The sequence below is a fragment of the Puntigrus tetrazona genome, chromosome 15 (assembly GCF_018831695.1).
Source record: "Puntigrus tetrazona isolate hp1 chromosome 15, ASM1883169v1, whole genome shotgun sequence".
NCBI lineage: Eukaryota > Metazoa > Chordata > Actinopteri > Cypriniformes > Cyprinidae > Puntigrus > Puntigrus tetrazona.
In genome coordinates, this window is record NC_056713.1 from 1878013 (window position 1) to 1896619 (window position 18607).

Consider the following 18607-nt stretch of genomic DNA (forward strand, 5'->3'; position numbering starts at 1 on the left):
GTATCTCGCCCGACATAATTGTACCAACTTCTGCTTCATCCTCTATCCACTGTGACAGTGTTTGTAATCACAAAATTGTTGGTGCCTGCATTCATTGGGGAAACAGATTGTTTGCTGATTCATGTGACTTCTGTTACTTGCTTGCAACAGTGTGCAAATGTCTTTCGGTGTGTCGTTATATATATAGATGTTAGATGTTAGATATGCTTTCTAATAAACGACAAGACTCTTTCAAACACTGGGGAAAGTGTTGCATTTTACTCAAACATTTACAAGGTAACACAGCTGCAAAAGGTTGCCCATAGTGACAGCAGTATTATGTGATTGTATTCATTTGGGTCACAACCACAATGTTGTTGCGTGGAATCAGTCAGAAAACCACAAAACTGTATGCACAAGACTGTATGCATTGAGTGGGTAGGGAGGGCAATTCATATCTAAAGCTGAGTGCACACTGCGTGGCCATACATTTAGTTCTCTTGTTGATCTCTGGCAGTTTAGTAAGAGTCGTTAAATTTCAGATGAATTTTAGCTTCCAGTGAAGTTCTGATAGTATTATAAATGTTGTGTCCCGCTGAGTAATTGCTGCTACAATTGCACTCTAATGAAGGACAAATTAGGTAACAGCCATTGATGACAGATGCATTTGAGTCAGATACAAATATGTCAGTTAAAATAAAAAGCTTAACTATAATGTGTGAAAAATAAAGTTCATGATCTCTTTATCCAGCCACACTTGCATTTCCATGAAAGTGCAAAGAAATGAAAGGGATTGTTATACAAATTAAGAACTGATAAGGACAAGGAATAAATATATTTAACGTTGCATAGTATGCTTTGGATTTTACTTTTAAAATCTCCCTGGGGTTACATCATACAATATGAAAAGCAACTATCATAAAGGATATGAAAAATTGTGCACAGTGTGTACCCAGCTTAGGTTAAAGAAAAATTATTTTAGAAAGAAAAATAAGCATTAATAGTATGGCTTTGTTAATAGTTAATAGTATCTGTCACACAAACACTGACATTCTACCATTAATTTCCATAAATCGTTTAGGTCATATACTCTTGTTTTTTATTTGAGAAATGGTTGACTTGATGAGTAATGTAGTGTATTATGGTGTGAATGCATTGTAGGTCGTCTAATTAAGTCTATCTCACACCTCCAGAGAGCTGTCAAAATGAGACATCAATTCTACAGCCCTCCTAGGAAAATGACAAATCCACATAATAGCAAAACAACTGGCACTTGCTCCTTGAAATTATCATTACTTTAGCTCTTGCCACTTATAAAAGGTCAGGCTCACTATCTTGAACATTTTATGGAAGTATGGCAATCTTCAAAAATATAGAAGTGTTCCATTGCAAGCTCCTTCGTATGTGTCTTAAAGCAGAGCATGTAGTCCATTACCAGAGGCGAAAGGCTGTCATTTGATTGAACTCCGCTTGCCCGAGCCCTCTTGAGAGTGTGTGGACTTGAGAGTGAGAGGCTTTGAGGGCAAGATTCAGAGAGTGATCTATATCAGAAGAGTAGTGATCCTCGGAGGACTGTGAGGCTGATAGGGTTAGCAAGACATTCTGCATCCAGCATGGGTGAGAACTAATGCAACAGAATCATCTGCTTATCCTATAAATTAGTATACAGCAGGGACAGAGGTGATGGGAAAGAGAGATTTAGCTAAAACATCTGATATTTCCCTGGCTACTATCTAATAGCGGGAAAAAGTCAAAAGAAAATGGTGGGTTCAAGGACAGGGTATATTCCCAAAAAGATTCTTTTACACCTCCAGTAAAAGCTGCTCTGTAATTTTGTGTTTAGTATCAGCAGTTTTCATCCAAGGTCAAAGGGATGTATGAGGGAATCTTGAGCCTGGATAACTAATGTCCACAGAAACATCAAAACAAAGCTGAGAGCCTGAGTATTCTCTTTAGTTCTCATGAAAGAAAAGCCTACTACCAACAACAACAACAAAAAAAAAAGCCTTCGTTCTCATATAAGAACATCGAATATTGGCTGGAATACCACTCTAGTGCTGCGAAAACCCCCTTAATGTCTGAGTGCTCCTTCTGATTAGTCTGTGCTGATGTGCCGCGGATCTTCAGAGGCAGCTGTCCGGGACTGGGCTCTCAGGTGATTGGCTCTCCTTCACAGCTACCTCCGAGATGAGCGTCAAGCAGGTGGCAGGGTTGCGGGAGGCGCATTGAGATAATAGATCCCGTCCACTACGCCTGCAAGGGCACAGGTAACCCCGCAGGTGCATTCGGACCTTGCTGTGCAGCGAGGCATAGATAAAGGGATTGTAGCAGGCTGAGCTCATGGCGATCAGGTGGCAACAGACCTGCAGCACGTTGACGTAGCGCTTGTCCACTATCTGGAAATCTGAGTCTAGATCCAGGAGGAGGTTGAGGACTTGCAGCGGAAGCCAACAAAGGGCAAAAGCGAGGACGGAGGCCACCAGAAGGGAGAAAGTTTTGCGTCGTTGCTTGCTCCATCTCTGCTGGCTATGGGTCGGCTCTCCAGGCAACGTGTGTTTGCGGAGGTGCACGCTGATGGCACAGTAGGAGATGCTTACAGACAGCAGGGGGATCATGTAGGATGCCAGCAAGAAGAAGCAGGAATAGAGTAGGCGTTGTCGATCAGCTCCTAGCCAGAATTCCTCGCATACCACCAGTTCCATGCCACTGGGTCGCAGGTCCACGTAGCGCGTGTGGAGGGAAGGAGGAGCAGCGAGGGCTAACGAAACTGCCCAGACGCCCACTGCCACTGCGCCACAGCCCCACACTGAGATACGCCTCCGCACAGGGTATGCCACCACCACGTAGCGGTCCATGGCGATGGCGGTAAGGGACAATACTGAGGCAAAGACCGTTGCACCTTGTAGCAGAGGAATAAGGTGGCACATCGGACGGCCAAATGCCCAGCCTTGTGCATCAAAGGCATATGACGCCGTCAACGGCACACAGCTCAGGCACATCAACAAGTCCCCAGCTGCCAGGTTCCCAATGAAGAAATTGGTGGCATTGTGGAGCTTCTTATCTGCCAGAATGCAGGCAAGAAGGAAACTGTTCCCGACACCAGCAACCACAACAATCAAGGCGTAGAGTGGAATAAACAGAGGTTTGAAACGGAAAAGCAGCTGGGTTCCTGAAAATTTATCCAGGGGGTCTGTCCGATTGGTAGCTCTGAGGGTCGCGTTAAAGCCCGCCAAAACTTGTTCCAGAAGAGGATCCATTTCAACCTGTGACAAAAACATTCATGAACAACAAAGACGGCCAAACACACACATACAAATAGGTACTCACTCACTCAGCCGTTAAAAGATAAACTCAGTGTGAGATTGGCACATGGAAACGCTGTTGCCATGCTCCCGATGGAACCCCTTTTAAAGAGTCTTTCTCTTTCTGCCTTGATGAGACTTGAGCACCCTCTAAGCGGAAAACAGAAAAGCTGCATTTCACGGATCCAATTAATTGCTGAAGCAGACCTTTTTTTTTTTTTTTTTCTCAAGGTGAGTCATAAAGTCTAATTAGAGTGTTATTATTTAGTATTATCTAGAAGAAACTTCTAAAGTATTTACCTTTATTTAAAGACACATTGTCCCTCAGAGTTAATTCACAAGGATCTACTGGTTATCAGGCCTTATGAATGGAGAAAAAATAGCATTTGATGACTCTATAATTACTTAGTAACATAAGTTATATAATTAGTATATATAAAACTCCATTACATGACATGTGATTACATGAAATCATAATTACAGTCGCATTCATACCATGTGCTCAGCAAATATGAGTGGATAAAGCCAAAAAGTAATAATGATTATACTGAACATGCAACTAACAACTTAATAAATTAATAAGATTTTGCATAAATTATGATGTGAACTAATGTGCCAACATTTTGAATAGTGATAGTGATATATGAATATAGTATATATGAATATAGTATAAATGAATGCCATATTAGATGATATCTTATGGTGCCATCAGCTGCAAGAAAAGCTGTCAGATGGTGTTTGGTCAGGATGTGAATAAAAAAAATTAACTGATAACATTTAAATTTGCATTAGCTTAGATTAAAGCAACTGAATACAAACTAAACAAATCTGAATTAAAATTAATATCTATTTCTTTTTATAATAAAACAATGCAGTCCACAATGTGTGTAAAACATAAATTTAAAAGTGTTTCAAAGCAATGGAAATGACAGCACAATGCTAAAAAAGGCACATGCAATTTAAATGATAAGCAAGTGCGTGTTTGTCAGAGAAAATGCAAAAAATACATAGAAAGAGTACCTGCTGCACAAAAGCTTGGTGTATAACAAGGTGTGATTTCTGATGTCCCTTTAGTGTTCTTCCACAGTTGAGATATTATTCATCCCCAAATGTCCACATCCATAAATGATCCTCTGTGCCCAGTTTTCCATGCAGTAGTGTGTATCTGATGTCATTTGCCACTGTCTCACAGGAGGAGAGTGGTTAGTGAGGAGGTGCAGACCACCAACCCAATGGTCTGTGGTGGAGGGGGGGCTGGGGGGCTGAGAGGCAATGAGTGAGCCAGAGAGAGAGCGAGAGAGAGAGAGAGAGAAGGGGGAGTGACTCTGTCTTCTGTCACAACTGCAGTAAGAAAACTGAAAAGAAACACAGTACTGAGACCAACCTCATTTTTCCATTCACTCTCAATCTAGATTAAAATGCACTCAGAGGCATATATTTCAGACATATTCTCTTTATAAAAACTCAGTCTTTAATCTCTCTTTGAGATCTTTCTCTCTCTCTTTCTCTCTCTTTCTCTTTCCCAGCTTGGTATCTACGAGCAGCTGATAATTCTGGAAAAATCAGTTTGGTGATGCACGTGGTTGGAACACTAATGCACACCACCCAGAATAAAGGTACTCTATAGATATAAACACACACACACACACACACACACACACACTGGTGGTTGTAGAATTCAGTGCTGCAGTTCAGTGTTTCTTCATATGGGCTTTTAGAAAATAAAGACTTTTTTGTTGTAGTGTCTAAATAACATCTAAATAAGTGTCAAGTTCTATATGTATGACCAGCATGAGCATCACAAACAATTAATCCAGACTCCAGTTAAAAATCTGACACAAATATACAGGAGAGAGAGAGAGAGAGAGAGAGAGAGAGAGAGAGAGAGAGAAATCATTTAAAGCCAAAGATGATATTGTCTGTAAATAAAACATCCAAAATGGCCTGACTTTTTCCCCACCAATATCAATTTCTCCACATCAGCGGATAGTAATCACTCTTTTAATACTCATACATTAAACATATTCAATATCGTGATTACAATCAATAAAGTGTCAAGCAATTAGAGACCACTCACTTTGATTCTCAGTGACCTTGATGTTTGCCCCATATTAATGTACACGGACATTAGAGTATATCGCACTTTTATTAGAACATACAAGATTTTATATAATACACCTTTCTGGATTGTATTGGATTTTGTATAGTAAACATAAATAAAAATAGAAATAAAATGTTTTTTTCTAACTTTCCATTGATTTCTATGGCCGGTCAAATTGGAAAGTAATCTCTCTTTCAATACACATACATTAAACAAGTTCAATATCGTGATTACAATCAATACAGTGTCTAGCAATTAGAGACCACTCATTCTCAGTGATCTTGTTGTTTGCCCTGTATTTATGTGCATGGACATTAGAGTTATAATAAAACAATTTAAGTATAATATATTATACCATATATAATATAATACACCTTTTTGTGTGGAAAAAATTGAAAAAGGATCTGTTTTTTTTGTCATCACGTAAGCTATAATATTTCATCTAAATGGCACGTTCGCCACATTTGAGATTTCTTTGTAAGAGAACATTGGAGGATGTAAAAAAAATAAAAACATATATTAAAAAACAGAAAGAAACAACAGTAACAAAGGGTTGCTGGATGTTTCTTCCTTCATCAGTGTAAATATTTTCTCCAGTTCAACATCTGAAACAAACAATAGAGACAGAAATCAAAATTCTCATTTAATATTTATTTATTAATATTTATGTATTTATTAATGTTAATATTTATTAATTCTCATTTAATAATTATTTATCTCATTTAATATACTCATTTAAGTAGCACCAGGTCCAGGAGAAACGTTATATATATATATATTTTTTTTTAATTAATTTTTTTCTAATATATTTTTTCTTTTTATATATATATATATATATATATATATATATATATATATATATTTTTTTTTTTTTCATTAATATTATTTATTTACTTTTATTTATTTACTTTTTCATCCATCACATCAGCCTGAAGTAATCACTCTTTCAGTCCATACATTTAAGTTGTTCAATAGTCGTGATTATAATCAATACAGTGTCTCGCAATTGAAATCACTCACTATGGTTCTCAGTGATCTCAATAATATGATCACATATAATGTGCATGGATATTACATTAAGATTTTTTCCTTGACACTAAGTGCATTTATTCAGTCTTTACAATCAAACCGGAGACGTTTCAGAAGCGTGCTCCAGCTTCACTCCACTTGCGAGTCAAACGATGGCGAAAACTACTGTGATCGCAGCGGATCCTGTATCATTTCAGATCAATTGCGAAAGGAATTTTCTTGAGTATAATGTTTAATAGCTATAATCGATGGTTACATTTTAGGGGATTTTTTTTTACCAGGGAAATTAGTATCACTTGCAGTATAAAAGTATATTAAAAGTATATTTAAAAATTACAATATATTTGGTCCCACTTTATATTAGGTGGCCTTAACTACTTACCCTTAAACCTACCCATACTACCAAATCGGTCACTAAGCTTACCCGTATCCTACCTCGATAGCAGCAAAGGTGTTTTGCAATACATTATGTACACAATTAGTACATTGTACTTATTTTTTGATGCAAGAAGTAGTTAAGGCCGTCTAATATAAAGTGGGACCAGATTTTTATAGATTTGTTGTACATTGATTTCATGTATAAGTAAGCTTAATTTGAAATAATGAAAATTATTTGTAACAGTTTTAGTTTCAGATGACAATAACGCCACTGTTTAAGACACTACATTTTAATGATTACATATTACACACACGTTTAGATGTTGGCTAATCATAATTCCAATGTTTTAAATAATTAATATTTTTAGAATGCATTTTCATGCTAAACCGTCTTGGACAAGCTAAAACAGCAGAATATGAATCACCTTAAGCTTGAAAGTGTTGAAATATGTTAGTTTTAATAAAAATCAACCCCTGGGGCATAAACCAGCTGTGCAGCAAAATGTCACCCACCCTTCCATTCTGAAGCTGACTTACAGCAGTAAGGTTAAAGCTATAGATTATTTCTCATGTCTTTGAGTAGTACATTTATTGCCGCTGTCATTGATTTAGGAAAAATCGCTACATCCGAGTTTCTCTCTTATATTTCCAAGACACCTTCTTTCGATAAGCAAAATTATATTGTGATTCCCAGTGATTGAAAACAGCCCTCTTGCATTTTCCCAGCATGAGGACCATGCTCCTTACCAAATGCCCTTGCACCCAGCAAAAAATAAAGCTGAATGTCAGACAAGTAATTTCTTCTATAAGCATCACTTCTAACAGTTAATCACCATTAGCTTTGCTATTTTCACCACAATGAGCAGGCAATCATTTGTATGACTCCGAATGAGGGCCATTCAGTTTTGAATAGTTTGTAGTAAGTGATTGGAACGGAGGAAACTTCTTATGACGTGATGTGATTAAATGGTCAGGAAGAATCAATGACACTAAAAATGAAAGTCTCTATAATAAGCGAATGCTTCGCGAATTCATGTGATTACATGAATTACACTAAAACGAAAAGTGATGTTTCAGTCAATTCTTAAGTTTTGATAACCAGCATTGTTTGATGCATGGACATTTAATTCACGGGAAAAAGCCTTATCTTGCTTAAAGGACAGCTGACTTGGCTGTTTTCAATTTGGACAGTCAAACTGACGCAGAGTGGATGTGTTTGGGGCTGGCATGAGGCTAAACGCGATCAATTAGCATCTTGTTGATGCCCTGAGAAGGGTGAACTAAAAATGGCCAAAAATAGGGCGAACAGAGTGAATTTGAAAGGTTAATTGCAGTTGTGCCTGTCTAAGTAAATGTCTTGGCATAGCTAGTGTTCTGAATTTGGCCGCGGGCAAAGCCTTTAGTGTAAGACAATCAACACTAATAATTTTACCCCCCGTGTCATGACGATTTTGACCTCTTCAGTCACCCGGCCCATGTTTGACCCCGGAGACCGCTCTCACGCTGTGAACGCGGTGTCATGCGAGAGCTGTTGCTTTTGCTTGACGAGGGGACGAAATAATAGGATAAAAGAGGGGAAAATGAGAAGTTACGGATTCACTGGACGTTATGTTGGCTGCAGTTGAAACTCATTTAATGGAGCTGACTCAGAATCAGTTTTCTGGGCTCAGACGTTGACCTTTTTGGAAAGTGCAAACCCATTTTCAGGTCAGTTCCATAGAGGTTTATATAAGGCTTTTATTTTTGTATGAAACAGGATATTAAGCAAGACATGCATTTTAATTCATTGATTGGTTAACAAAAAGTAATAACGTACCAGCCTTGACACTTTTATGCAAAGTATATTTTTCCATCTATTACAATGGGCTTAATTATCGAAGCTTTTTGTCTCCAGAACATAATTGATCATTTAAAGTGCCCTATTACGGGTTATGAAAGGTTCATATTTTGGTTTTGGCAGTCTCAAAAAGGTTGACATGCATGCAAGGTCAAAAAACACTTTCATTTTCGCATAATATGCATTTATTTTTTAGTTTATTTGTTCAACGACTCCCAAACGATTCGTTCAAGGATTCATTTTTTTCCAAACCCTTCCGTTCGTTGTTCAAATTCATTTACAATAGTGCTTGTAAGGTTTTAACGCTCCAAAAGCGGCTAGTGACAAAGAATGAATTCGAGTTTTTATTCAGACCAATGCGTAACCGACAAGTGGGCGGGCAATATGCTAATGTTTCACGTTGACATCAACATGAAACGACTTGCCATTCGTCTTAAAAAAAACTCACTTAAATGATTCGTTTGGAGAGACAACAAGTTTTATACATGGTGCACTTTTAGATTTAAAACTCTGCAGGATGTTTTCATTCACAGCTGTGTTACACACTGCATGGAAGGTAATTTTCAAAAATTCATAATACGGACACTTTAACATAATAAAACAACGGAAAGATTTAAACTCATAGTTTAGTGTTTATATCTTGCTTTTTCTTGTTCTCAGTCTATAAAGGGTCAGTATACGTCAGAGAGAGTCATAAACTCACTAATTTTCAATGTGTCTAACAGAATATGTAGCCAGCCTTCCGTATGCATGTTTCAGTTTGTGTGTGTCGCTGAAGGTGAAGTGTGTAATTTATGCACCGCTAGCGAAGCCTAACAGAAAATAAAATGGAAAAATTACATACATCTCCCCCTAAGCCAAAACAGAGCTCTATGGGGAACTGGTGTAGGGACACAGCCATTTTAAACTAATTTCCATACGAAACAAACAACGGTGCATGGAGCTGTGCACAAATGTCATCTTCAGACAAATTTCAAAAATTAGTTTTCAGATGATTTCTCCAGTCCAGTTGAGGCTTTATCATGCAGCCCAGCATCAGCTGCATGAACCTGGATCTTTCTCTGTTCGGCCATCCCATCGGTGCTAGTAAAGGGAGCGTGCTTCTTTTCCACTCTCACCTGAAGCGTCCTTTTAGCGTCCGGTGTGTCTCATAGTTTATTCATACCCACTCACACAAGAGATAAATAACATGGCGAGACCTTTGAAGGTGCTGCTCAGTTAGAAGCTCCACCACCATCCGAAAAAAAGAGATATTAACATAACCCTTAGAGGGAATGGGGTATTCATGTTCTTCACTCTGTGCAGATTTTCTGATCTGTCCCCAGAGAAACGACCTTTAGGTCAGCAAATAAATACCACAATAAACATGTTTGTTACATCACAAATTCAATAAGACCTATGCTATGCATTTAATGGGTTCCACTTTGAACAGATTGAGCAAAATCCCTGTGACCGTAACCTGATTGACCATCTGGTTACCGCTTGTTGTCCAAAAGGAAATCCATGTGCGATGGCATATTATATCAGATCACTCGTCTATAATGTAATTTGCCCGCAGAATCTTAGTCAAGTTAAAAAAAGAATAATAATTATGTCATAATTTACTCACTCTTGTGTCATTCTAACCCTGCATGCATTTCTTACTTTTTTTGAACATAAAATAATTCAATTTGAAGTGGTGAAAATCATTTCTGTTCCCATTGACTGTATGAGAAAATTAATTAAATTTTTATATTATTAAATATATATATATTTATATTATTAAATATATATATACATATATATATTACAAACAACCATGATGTAGATATATGGCTCATTCTGTAGAGATTAGCCTAAATAAATTAGGCTTCACATTTTGCAAAATGTTTAGAGTTTTATTCAGAAGTTGATCGACATTTTTTATGCCATGAACATCGTATTATGTAGAAATTGGGTCACTGTTCGAAAAAACCTTTGATGTTTGAAATTCTACCACCAGAAGCCGAACATTGAAAACGAAAGCGAGACAGTAGGGGATGTATGAAGCGTGCTTCAAAGGAAACTGGACCAGGCTGTGAACACGAACTGTATGCATTGTTATGCAAACGTTTACTTGTATATGGCATGTTGGAAATTTAGCTATGTTAGGGGAGTACCAATATTGCACATCACCAAATCCTTGTCATGCACTTTTTCCCCCAACTGCTTACCTATGCATGGCGATCACAAACAGTTTAACTTAACTATATGAAATGATCTAACGTCATAATGCGTCAGGTTCCACCGCTGATGTTAGGCTGTAAAAGTCTTTTCGTATCTTGTACATGACTTAAAAGGCATTTTCTTCTCCTGAGAGGGGCAATATAAAAAGAATGTAAATATTAGACGCATAGAAAACCCGCATTGCATTACAGAGTAGCCTATGCGCTATGTAGTTAAGTGCGTGTGTGTGTGTGTGTGTGTGTGTAAACGAGCTATGACTAATACATGATTATTCTGACCCCTTGTGGTGAAGGTACACAACTGCTGACAAAATTCAATCAGATCAATTACTCAAAAGTACTCAAAAAGGACGCTTTTCTCTGAACCTTTCTGTAAAGAAATGTAATATCACATTCACACATATCTAGATATCGATTTTATATAGATTTTTCAATTCATTAACTTTTCATTTGCTTCTGTTTTCTTTCGTTTTGACATATTTGACCATTATTTAATCCACTTGCTTGTAAAAAAAATAATCCACTTGCTTCTAGGGCTTTTGGGTCATAAGTCTGTGTTATATAATGATACATGATCCAGTGCAAACATTAATATATAGCATAGCCTTCAATTTTATTTGAAAGTTGATGAGAAGTGCAAAAGATTGGCTACAAGTTTAGAAGCACCATTATATGTAGTCATGGATTAATTTTATTAGGATTTGAGAATAGCATTATCACTATAAAGTGTGAAATATAAATACAATTTGAGTTTAAAATTTCTCCCTGCAGTGCAGTGTTGTGTTAACATGACAGTACTGTTACCTCACAGAAAGAAGATCCCTGGTTTGAGTCCTGGAATAGTTTTGCAATTTTTTATTTGATTGTTTGTATCGAAGACATTGCAACATTCATAATCACAACAGAGTAACAGTGGCATATATCTCACTGGTAGAGTAACAAAGCACATTGTTTACATTGAGTAGCACTGCATTATGTTTATATTTTTACTTTTAACATTTAAGATGCAAATGTGGTAATATATAAGTCTGTATTTAAACCACATAATTACACAAAAGAGTTCATTAATTCTTTCATCAACTGGCATATAAATTATGAATCAGAATTTCACCTTGCGTCTATTTTATTTAGATTTCTTTAGTAGTGTTTAAGATCTGTATCAGTAAACTGTTTTATAAGCTAAAAAATATATACATAAACAGACATGGATATAATAAAGCTTGCGCAGGACAATATCACTCTGTAATTTGAAAAGCCTCCCTCAAGCTCTGTAGAGCCTCCCTCTGAGTGATATTTCCCCATGCTTCGGGTAGTTTTGCAGGTGCACACTGATATTTTTGAGCAAATCTACTGTTGTACCTTATAAACACGTATCTCCAGTAGACTGCAGCCCCATTATTCCTAGGATCTTCAGGGTAAATTTTCCAGTCTGGGTAGATGGATTGGTACTCCTTATAGGGCAGAGACCGGCCCGCTGTATCTCTGTTTTGGAATTGGTTTTGTCCTGCAATATCTGCAGAGCAGGTGTTGTGAGACAGAGTGGTAGAGTTGGCCTTGGTATAACAAACTAGACCTTTGGGGCGATGCACCACCGCTTCATGCATGTGATGTTCTGTTTCTTCCTGGTCACATGGAGCTTTGCAGAAAGGACAGCGCTTATCGCACCCCTTGACTCTTTCATATAGCATGTCTTGAAGTTTATCTGGGAGGTCATCTGGGACTTCAATGACGTCCTCGTTCTCCATAAATTCCTGAGCAATTGATGAGGATAACTCATAGGCAGATTCCTCTAGGTTTGCAAAGAAATGCTCACGATGCGTACTTATGTCAAACAAAGGTTTCTTTAAGATTTGAGTTGGCATAGTGATTTTTCCTAGACTCTGCAGGCTGGCACAAACTTCCTCAAGCAGTTGTCTAACATTGCTCTGTGCCCCACTGCTAGATTCAGATGCCTGATTAATGCACCTCTTCACCCAATCAAACATTTGATGCATTCTTTGTTCCCTGCGGTCTTCGATCATAACAGAACCTGACAGATGAACTCTGATAAAGTTCTCAATAGTCTTCCGGCAGAAGCTCTCGTGGGACTGAAGGTACTCATGGAAATCCTCAAAGCTGTCTTTTATCAGCATTTCTTTAAGAAGACTGTAATGGAACTTCTTTGGCGAGCTATAAAGTTGTGCATTTTTGTTCTTGAGCATATCATTGAATATTTGTCTCTCCAAGCTGTTGTAAATGAAGTCTTCGACTGTTGGCCTGAGGCACTGGCTGGTGAAAGATTGAGCAGCTTTTTGACACTGGTCTCTTTTTCTAAACTGATACATGAAATTCAACATGTGCCTCTCCCTGGTCTCATTTAGGAATCTCTCCTTTATTTGCCTTTCCCTTATGAACGACTCCTGCACCTCTTGAAAGGACTCTGCTGCTTTGCCACAGACGTATCCTTTGACATCCACTTCAAATTTGGGACTCATCACGAATGGCTCACCTTTTAAAACTTCTAGACCTTTGTCCACAATTGCAAGCAGCTCTCTCATGTAGCTGTCTGAGTAGCCTTCTTTGTGGCACACTTTATCTGAGACTCTTCTGTCGCAGTCTTCTAGCAAATTTCTGGTAAATCTTTGTGCAACATCTTTATTGTACTTCAATGTTTTCTTCATCTTACTACTCAAAGCAAAATGGGCAGTCTTCACTTTAAAGCCATTGATCTGGTTTGCATCTCGGAGTCTTATGTTTTGCCTTTTCAGACCACGATCACTTAGGTTTTTCTTTAGCTGCTCCAATATCCTTGTAAAGATTTCTTGTGTCTCTAAGGGGGAATCATTCATGTTGGATGGGATATTTTCCCAAACACTAACAAATTCACGTTCAAGCTCCTTGTCCTCAATCACTAAGTTATTGTTCTTGCAGGTCTGCAAGAGTGAACGTAACCTCACCTCCAGGGCTGCTTCAAGTGATGTCAATAAGGCGTGCATCTTAACAGTCATATCATGACAAATAGTAGCAGATTCAAGTTTCTGGGCAACATCAGATGTCATTTGCTCCTGAATGAGGTCTACTTTTTTGTGAAGGCTTACTTTGTAATTTTCCACAAGGCCAGTATCAATATCCTCCTGCCTAAGGTAGTCCCAGAGACTTGCTTTAATATTGTCTTTCTCTGTAAGGATTTGGGTAGCTGCCTCGTCTCTCAAGATTCTGAGTATTCTATCTGAATCCATGTGTTCTCTATTCTGGGATGCCGATTCTTTTAGTTCTGTTATGTGATTTTCCAATGTGTCAACCCATATATCCAGTTGATCACTTAGCTGCTTCTCTCCCTGTACAAGTTTTCTGCAGAGGCCAATGATGGCATCAGCTGTGGCTGTGTCTCCCAAATTAATGGAAAGCGTTCCATTTTTTACTAGCTCCCACATTCTTAACATATGCTCCATAAATGCACCCAAGCAGGTTGGCTGGCCATTTGATGCTTTTTCATGGAAGGTAGTCAACAGTCTTTTCTTTAGCCTGAGAATTGCATCATTTTGTGTAGTCACAGAGCTGCCACCTATACCTCTTGTTTCAATTGTGGGAAGTGTTTCTCTTTGAGATTCATTTGACAGCTGTCCTGTGGTCAGTACATCGACTACACAACTCATGATTTTTCCATCCATTCCTGCTCTATCTGAAGCAACCTGAAAGGTAGTCTTCCTCTCCAAATTTCGTGTGCAGAGAATAGCATTGACAGCAATCTGAAGGTTGTGTCTTGTTTCGTTCTGATCCTCATCTGGTAGATTTATTAGTGTGATGTCACTTAGTCCACTGACAAAGGTAGCAAGTTCACTTGCATGCACAAGGCTTCTTTCTGTTTGAGCATTCAAACCTTCTGTACTAATCAACAACAGAAATTCACAGTCCATCTCCATTCTGAAGTTGTCAGGCAGGCTGAGGAGAAGCATGTATGCCCCTTTGATATGCCTTCTACCCAACTTTGGGAAGTTAACACCAAACAAGGCAGATAAGAGTTCTGCGTTCTTGGATCTCTGGAAACCTAGGACTGTCAGAACTCTCATGCGACTGAACTTTGGCAGCTGTCTGTGCACCTCGTAAAGAACGCTGTATACCCAGTTCATGGGAAATACTGAGACATCCCCATCATAAAGTTCAAGGGGAACTCCATATAAGAGTAGTTCAGCCCCTAAATATGGTAATCGGAACATGTCGTACAAGTCACTGTTTGGGCTGCGGAAGTATCTTTCGTAGACCAGTCCCATTTCTCGAAGGAAGTGTTCAAGTCCAATGCAAGGTTCTTGCACTTGTTCCTCATTTGCTTTCCTTGGATGGGATAGGTTATCCAACTGCATAACTTCAAGTTTCACTCTCATCCAAGAAAGAAAGTATGCCCTCTTGGTTGTGTCAAATGAACAAAGAGCTGCAGTGAAGGCTTTCATGGCTGTTGTTAGTTTATAATCAAGCAATTGTTTTATGAGGTTTTCTTTCTCCCCTGTTAAGCTATGGGATGTATGTTGTAGGTGACGTGCCTCCTCCTTCTCCAGCTGACACAACTGATTCCATACTGTACCTTGCAGGGGCAGCTGATTTTCCAAATAGCTAGACACTCCATCTTCAATTCCACACAGGACTTCTTCAGCTTCACTGAATGCCATTCGACAGAGCTCATCTTCATCAACATTAATGTCGAGGTCATTAGCCATACCGGCGGCACCTACAAGGTTTGTGGCATGCAGGTATGGAATAAAACGATCCATTACATCTCTTAAGTTCTCAGCAATTTCTTCCTCATCACCTTCACAGCCATTAAGCATTGTTCCATCAGGAAGTTCTAAATCCTTCATCAGCCTTTGTTTCAGTTTCTCATTTTGATTCTCATATCCATCGTCTACTGATGTTGAGCAGTCGATTATAATCATGTGGCTTGTATTGTCCCTCCATGAGGCAAGCAGGTCTCGTTCCTTGGCACCAAAACTTCCACAAAAAACTATGAGGACTGCAGATGTGTAACAGAGAAGACTCATCTGTTTTTCACAGTTAGCTGCATCTCCACGAAGATTAGCTACTAGCACAGGACGAGAAAAGGTGTTGTTATGATGATCTCCTGAATGCAAGTTCCAACAAACCTCCACCATACCTTCTGAGAGAACCCGAGGCAGCTGACCTCCCTCCATACCACAGTTTACATAGTAGTCATTCAGCTCACGTGGACCCCTGAGAACACGGTTGAGTATTCGAGATTTAGAGACGTTACAAGTACCTAGCCTCACTGCGGTGAGAAATGGCATCCTGGAATCAGCCATGTTCTTCATGATGGGTCCCTCAGAAGGTGACTTCCACTGACCAAGAACACCTCTAAATGGACATAAGAGGAGTGTTCCCTTCTTTTCTGGGTGAATAGGTGGAAGATACAGAGGCACAGCAAAACTGCATTGCAACATTCGCTGGGTGATCTCTTGCTGTAGGAAACTATTTGTTGTCATGTATGTGACAGCAACCAGGTCTAAAGGATTGATAGCACATTGTGAATTCTCATCCATGACCAAACCGTAGTCTCCTACTGGTACCTTGCAGTAAGTGCTGCGGGCTTGGGGATTACATAGCCAGAGACGCCGGAGGAATGCTTTCGAGAGCTCTGTTGGGTCCTGTGGAAGTTCATCTTCAGTGCTTGGAGTGCTTACATATTGCATTGTGGTAAGGTCCAGAGGTGCCACATTTTCCCTGTGCAGGTCCAGCATGTGCAGTAAAACATTCTTGTCCCTGTCAATTTCAGACACTAGAGGAGACACATATTTGGTGAGTACATTTCAGTATTATATTATTTCCAAACATTTTTCTAAACTTTGAATAATCCTGCAATAATTATGAAAACTATAATGTTATTTATGATGTTTCTAAAGGGCTTGGAAACAAATTTTTAATATGATGAAATTAAACATCGGATGGATGATGGAAACCGAAATCTGATGCATAAGGTAACTCTCACCTATCTCAGTGGTCAGGGGTCCTGGGTCAGGGACAGTCTTCCGATGTAGAGACATTGTTTTATTTAATTGTCAGCTACAATTCGAAGGATCACATTGACCTGCCATGCAAAAACAACATGATGTTAAAAAATGTCTCTATTGAATGAATGAATGAATACAAATACACAATATATCAACCCAATCTCATTAAAGTGCTTATAAATAGTGCACCAAATAAAAACAAAACTTGTGGTATGTATATGCAAAGGTACTTTGCCATATTTATGCTACGCAATTGATAGGATTAGGGGTGTGTTGTAAAAAACGGCATATTATACACACCTAAAAATGTGTGTGTGTGTGTGTGTGTATACATACTGTACATACATACATACACATTTGCGTATAAATCCCAGGAGTTTTAGTTGTTATTTGGCATACTATTTATACACATTTTAATGAGACCAGGCTCCAATATATACAACATGCAAATGCAAAATGCAAGTTTTAGCTTGGATTACATTACATTTTGTCAAATACAATTTGAATGTCAACTCAAGTTCATCTAATTTTTACGCAGCAACAGCTTGAGAGTTCACCCAGACATCACCTATTAATAGATTCATAGACGTGATAACCGATTCATTAATCTACTTTTTAGGACAGATACATATTTGCAAATTACTGTAGATATTTATATCCTTGACAGAGAATAAATCATATCCAACTTTTCCTAAACTGCATCCATCTGAGGAACACATTTCCACAAAACTGTTGACACTTTGCCTTAGGGGGACAAATTATAGTAATCGTACTTTGATAATTACTTTCTGACATATTGCAGCGTTATTGGTTAGATGTTTAATGGTGCATTGAAGTGTGTTCTGTACATCAAAATCACATAGCTGGGGCTTTCTTTTATCACTGCCAAAACAACTGCTTTTAAGTATTTTTCAGCAAAATTCATTCATCAGCAACTACTTAACATGCATCTTTCTTCTTTCCTGAGGGTTATAAGTATGCTTTTCACAAGCCGCACAGATGGAAAGCTAATTTCTCATTAAAATCAATGCTTTTGCATTCCTCTGCAAGGATTAGGCAGTCACTAGTGAATAATTCATTAAACAGAGAACCAAAACCACACATCGGTTCAAACCCATTCAGTTTAAATCAGATGTAAAGTTGACATCTATACTATTACACCTATGAAATTTCTAATTTATTAAAAGCACTGAATTACTAAACTTTGCTAATGGTTTTTTTTTTTTTACAAAATAAGTAGTCATCAGTATAATGAACAATGCCACAACATCTCTTTTTGGAGACAAACAAACAAATAATTTAGCAAGTAAGCTTACCTCAATTTTGGGATGCTTTCTCAGGCTGTGTGCTATCATGAATGACGTGGCTGGTATGGCTTTGAGCTTTTATATGAACCTTGAGAGTGATACGGTCTGCTTTTTTGGAATTTGCCCCACCTCGTTCGTTAGGTATTTACGCACATGCAGTTCTTTATCACATACACGCTCACAAAACAACAGCCCCCATGCAGCAGAAAGTACCAAATCGTCCATGTCCTGCATGGTATTATGCAATGTGATTATATTAAAAACCACCTATAGTAAATATTGCTTTGTCATCAAAATGTATGGGCATACAGTATATATATATATATATATATATATATATATATATATATATATATATATATATATATATATTATTTTTTTTTTCACTTTTCACAAAAAAGTTTAACATTAGTTTTTTCACAGGCAAGTACTAAATTTGAAAAAAGAGAAATTTTTAATCATTATTGATCTCCA

General features: G+C 38.1%; 2 protein-coding genes across 2 annotated transcripts; both read right to left on the reverse strand.

Annotated features, from left to right (window-relative positions):
* Positions 1-202: 202 nt before the first annotated feature.
* On the reverse strand, positions 203-4496 carry si:dkey-202l22.3 (7 transmembrane receptor domain-containing protein). Its single transcript, XM_043258353.1, has 2 exons — positions 4302-4496; positions 203-3242 (listed from the first exon to the last, which is right to left on the reverse strand). The coding sequence occupies exon 2, from the start codon at positions 3234-3236 to the stop codon at positions 2103-2105; it is 1134 nt and encodes a 377-aa protein (XP_043114288.1). The 5' UTR covers positions 3237-3242; positions 4302-4496; the 3' UTR covers positions 203-2102.
* Positions 4497-11670: 7174 nt separating this feature from the next.
* si:dkey-202l22.6 (interferon-induced very large GTPase 1) lies at positions 11671-18263 on the reverse strand. Its single transcript, XM_043259659.1, has 3 exons — positions 18143-18263; positions 16805-16903; positions 11671-16594 (listed from the first exon to the last, which is right to left on the reverse strand). Exons 2-3 carry the CDS (start codon positions 16857-16859, stop codon positions 12066-12068), a joined length of 4584 nt encoding a protein of 1527 aa, XP_043115594.1. The 5' UTR covers positions 16860-16903; positions 18143-18263; the 3' UTR covers positions 11671-12065.
* Between the last annotated feature and the right edge of the window lie 344 nt (positions 18264-18607).